General features: G+C 39.0%; 1 protein-coding gene across 1 annotated transcript; it reads right to left on the bottom strand.

The window, feature by feature from the left end:
- Positions 1–2,359: 2,359 nt before the first annotated feature.
- On the bottom strand, positions 2,360–4,926 carry LOC143881291 (uncharacterized). Its single transcript, XM_077384277.1, has 7 exons — positions 4,834–4,926; positions 4,621–4,705; positions 4,390–4,520; positions 3,953–4,123; positions 3,523–3,861; positions 2,756–2,794; positions 2,360–2,637 (listed from the first exon to the last, which is right to left on the bottom strand). The coding sequence occupies exons 2-7, from the start codon at positions 4,680–4,682 to the stop codon at positions 2,360–2,362; spliced, it is 1,020 nt and encodes a 339-aa protein (XP_077240392.1). The 5' UTR covers positions 4,683–4,705; positions 4,834–4,926.
- Positions 4,927–5,246: the final 320 nt, after the last annotated feature.

Raw genomic sequence — 5,246 nt, 5'->3', positions numbered from 1 at the left:
CCATGGAATCCCACTGCACATCTGGGCTGTTTCAACGGTGGAGGCGCTAGGGGCTCTCTATGGTAGAGTTGTAGAAATTAAAATGGAAGGTAGCCATCAGAACTGTATGAGTTTTGTTTTGGCTACTAAAATTATAGCCCCCCGTTGGCATTTTCTTCCCTCCTGTATTAAGCTTAAAGTCTCAGATCAGATCTACACTGTGGGGATCGAGCTTTCGAAAGCGGTCCCTGATTCAATCTTCCCTGGGTCAGATCGTTATCTGTAGGAGGAACAACAGTCTCGGGTGATTGGGGGTTGCCTGTCTTTCGAGCCGTTGAACACTGGGATTTCAAATTTCAAATGTCCAGATCTGCAGGGTGGGGTTCATGAGAAAGACCTTTTCGTCTGCCCCGAAAAGTCGTTGCTTTGTCTGGTAGCTCCTAAACCCAGAATTTCTGCTCATAAGCGACAAGTAGCCTGGTTGAGCACGTCTACATAGTCAACTGACCTGCACCCAAGATCCAAGAAAATGTTTGGCTATAAAAGGCCTGCTAGAGTTTATAATGGTTTAAAGTCGGCGGCAAAGTGGCCTCAGTCCCATCACAATAAAAAGATGAATCACATGGTGAATGCACTGGCTTCGATCTCTGGATCAAGGACGAATAGGTTACTTAAGATCCTAAGATCTTTTGCTAAATCGGGTAGGATTGGCCCATCCCACGATTAATCTTCCGTGGTCATAAGTGAAAGGTCAAGGAAATGTTACCTCTTTTGATGTTCCTGCCTTTAACTCCCATCGCAGGTTTCCCTGGATGGGATGGCTCGAATAAATGTAATTATTACTAGTCTCTGTTAAAATTTCTTTGGGATACTTGGTTTGGCTGTATCCAAGTTACTAAAGAGGGAGGGTCAGGAGTTTATGCCCCAGGAATTATCCTCTTGTCCAGGGGGGAGGAAGAGGAGTCTTTACATGGAAATCATGGTGCTGAATTTAGTACTTCATAAGATAAGAAGAATGGTTTTTGATGAAGAGTTAGCAATCACTAACATGTTCATGATATCTCTGGAACTTTGCTGGAGGATAGGTGACGGCGGAGTAGACTATGGGAGGCTTCAAGAGAGGCGGCCATCTCTTACCTTGACGCAGGGAGCATGAGAGCGGCAACACAAGATGAAAGATCAACACAACAAGCGACTAAAATAATCTCGTGGGGGCTTGAAAACCCATGCCACAGTTTGGAGAAAAACTCCAATATAAAACGTGAAAGGAGCGAAGCTCCTTCACCCACGTGAACAAGCCAATGCTCTCTTCACAAGAGATGTCCCAAAAATAAACTTTATTCAAATCTCCCTTATTTCCTCATGCTATTACATTATATAAAAAAGGCCAAAATCTAAGAATAGCAACCCTAAATTCTTACCTAACTATTATTCTCAATCTTCTAACTAAAGCAACGTAAATAAAATGAAGAAATATCTCTAAAATAATCCTAAAATAGTAATCCTGTATTAGACACTTACCATATCCTAAAACTGCCTCTAACTTAGCCAAATCAAGTCCAAATAGCGTAATTTTAGGCTCTTTAGATAGGTAATCGGAAAACCTTCACTATAACAAAACCAATATTTACCGGCGGTCACAACCGCTGCTAATATTAGGTAACACCGTTGTTATACAATTTAGCCGCGGTTTCCTTTCCGCTGGTGTATGTCCCGTCGGTGCATCCTTTACCAACGGTAAAAACCGTAGCTATTACGACCGCTAGTGTATCTGTCAACTTTAGCAGCGGTTATAACCGCGGGTATATATTGATATATACCCGCGGTTATAACCGTAGCTATTACAACCGCTAGTGTATCTGTAAACTTTAGCAGCGGTTATAACCGCTGGTATATATCGATATATACCCGCGGTTATGACCGTGGCTATTAACACCGCTGCTGTAGTGTCATAATTAGCGGCGGTTAGGACCAGTGGTAGAGCTCAGTGTCGTTAGGGAACCACAGATATATACCAGCGGTTTTAACCGCTGGTATATATCAGTAATAAGTACCAGCGAGTATAACTGCTGGTATATCGGTGTGATTTAGTGAACTTGAGATATATACCAGCGGTCATAACCGCGGGTATAGGCGATGTTCTCACGCGTGTATAGGAGATATATACCAGTGGTTATAACCGCTGGTAAATGTGTGAATTTTTTTTTTCAAAATACACGCTGAATATCTGTGACACATACAGAACCTGCTGTACATATTCAGAAGTAATAAAACACCATTTTACATATTCAGAACCTGCTGTACATATTCAGAAACGCTGAACGTGTGTAAGATCATTTTATAGATTCAGAAGTAATAAAACACCATTGCATTTTTTAAATCATAAGAGCATAAACAATAAGATAAATAAACAACTCCCATAGGAGGGTGGAGGCCCAAAGACTAAGAGACTAAAACAAAAAGCCAAAGCTGCAGCAAAAAAAAGAAAGGCAAGAAACTGCTCTAGCAACCCAAACGGGCTACTTTTTTGCTGAGTAAACTCTACATCCAATAAAATGAGGTGATTAAATATTTTCAGAAGAAAAAAAAGCAGATGTTTTGTGACCAAAAGGGCTACCTTTTTGCTTCTGCTCCTGTGCATAAAGCTCCCGCTTCCATCTAGAAAATCCATAACGGCAATTTTCAAATTAGATGAGCAAATGTTATATCTAAAGAATGAGAAACTCGGTTATTTTACATACTAAACAATACAAAATTTGGCATGTTAAGACTTTACCTGAAGTATTAATCCACAGGCCCTTCTTGTTTTTGCTTGCTAGATTAGATAAGTGACATTAGATAGTTGAGGTGTGAATGAAAACAATAAGGCAAGGAGCCACTTATCAATATGTTAGAGAAGCTGGAAAGAACTACCAAATATAGTAGAGCAAAATGAATTATACAGATACAGCAACCTGTCTTTTGCTTAACCAACAAAACTTGCAGGACTATTTTGAGAGCCATAGTTAAGCTACCAGGACAACCTAAATTCTGATGCCATCAAAGGTGCTCAGAAAATTACAGTTACATGACACATAGGCAACTTTTTATTTTTTGAAATGGTGAAAATATTTATTACTTATAAATAAGACCGAGGTGGTCGAATACATATAATCAGACACCTGGCATGCTTCATCGAGCATTTTAGAATTAACATGCAGTAGTAAATATTAATGGAACACTATGCTAGTTGATGATACTTCAACAACATGTGCATTTCTATTATTTTTTTTATCCAAATTATTACTGCCAAAGTTTCAATAAATTCTATAATAATCTACCGAAACGCATTGAATTCATGAGGCAGTCAACCAAATTTAAGAAACCATAAAATAAAATGCTAGCAACTTAGGGCATATGAAAATGGTGCCAAAATTAGCAACATGCATCAACTAATCACATAAAATGCAAGTAACAAATAACAAATGGAAAAAATTTCAAAAAAACAAAAAAAAAAAACAAAAAACAAATGGATATAGATCCAAATTAGTCAATCGATCCTACCCTCATCCTTTTGGGGTTGAGCATGAGAAAGTTTGAAGGGCTGGCTATCTCCTCGAAAATCAGTCATAGATTCTAAGGCTTCATCACCATTTTTTATCTGTTTTATATTGTGCGGCGAAGAAGCTGATTTCACAGATTTGTCCACATTTAGACGAATGATACGTGAACCAGTTCCAAGAGCTGCTCCGTTGTTTGTGGTCCGTGATTCACATGCAGATTCTGCCATAACTTGATTTGATTCTTTCCCTGTTGCAGATGGTGAATGGGGTAATAGCGGCTCTCGTTGGAGGATAGATATGGCGCATGATACCTCTTTCACTTGGACCCCTGACTCATCATCTGAATTTTAAAATGTTAAAATAATGTACACGGGCCATTCTTAGATCTTTGGTTGGTATGTTTTACTTCAAGAATTATTGATTTATCTCACCTGGAGCATATTTGGGAAGAGTATTGTCTGAACCACTGATTATTACTTGAGACTCGAGAAAATGTTCAATTGCCTGCCTGAGGGATACGTTTGGAAGCAAATCATCTAATCTACATTTGGTAGAAGAACACTTTGGACACCTTTCCTTCTCAACCAATACCAAACGTATACCTGCAGCCAAATGGCACGTTTAAGGTAAAAATTAATAAATGCAGGTACGTAAAATGAAGTCCGCTTATGTTTGTAGAAACTAGAAAGTTACCAACACTTCCCAATGACAAAAAACAGCCCTTGGGGAGATGATATAATTTTTATCTTATTGTGATTTATCTGGGATTCTTAACAGGTCTTACAAGCCAATGAATAAAGCTACGGGCAAGTTGATAGGGACAATTCATCATATTTGGAACTTTGGGAATATTCGTGAATGAGCTTACACTTGTCGCAAAAGCTATGCTGGCAGCATGGTATCATCACAGCCTCTTTGAAGATTGTGTTGCAAAGAGAGCACCTTAGCTCCGCAGGCAATTCTATGTTTGTCAATGTTGGAGTACTGGTATCTACCTCTCTATAAAATTCCATTGTAACATAGAATTAACAAACATGGGGAGCCATAGATATAGGTAGAAAGTAAAAGCATGAAGGGAAATGAGCACAAAGAAATTTACTCCAAGTTCATTTGTTCTTCGGATTTCTTTGGCAACCTATCCCCTTCAATACCACGATCCATATCAGAGTGCTTCTTGAGGATTCCTGATATTTCAATCATAGTGGAGTGTGAGAAGTCTAGAGGCTTCCTGATATTTTAATCATAGTGGAGCTTGAGAAGCTTAGATAAATTTCTAGAGATTAATACAAAAGAAAAGAGCCAAAGCATTTACCTCTTGAACTAGCCTCACTGAGATCACTTGGTACGAACTTTTGATATCTTGAAATAGAAGGCTCGGAGAATCAGAGTCAACATACACCAATTATGTTAGTGATTTTGCATTTTCAAAATCATGTATTTTACATGTTTTAGTGTTTTGGAAAATGTTTTATCAAAAGCGTTTGGGAAAAGGAAAATGTTTTCTTGGAAATATTTGCTTTTACAAAAGGATGTAGAAGTGTAGTTGAAAAGATAGTCCCGTACCAGATGAGAGAAAAGAAAGAGAAGGGCTTATAAAGCACTATCTTTTCTAATACTTGTTGATTGCACATTGGGTTGGACCCGCGGGACGGTGCAACGCACCGTTCGCACACGCGTGCGCGCGGCGTGGGCAATGGGCTATAGGGCGCATAGCGGCGCTTTATT

This window comes from Tasmannia lanceolata, unplaced genomic scaffold, assembly GCF_043159265.1.
Source record: "Tasmannia lanceolata isolate RefF3 unplaced genomic scaffold, GAP_Taslan_0.1 ptg000007l, whole genome shotgun sequence".
NCBI lineage: Eukaryota > Viridiplantae > Streptophyta > Magnoliopsida > Canellales > Winteraceae > Tasmannia > Tasmannia lanceolata.
This window is presented reverse-complemented; position numbering and strand designations above follow the sequence as displayed.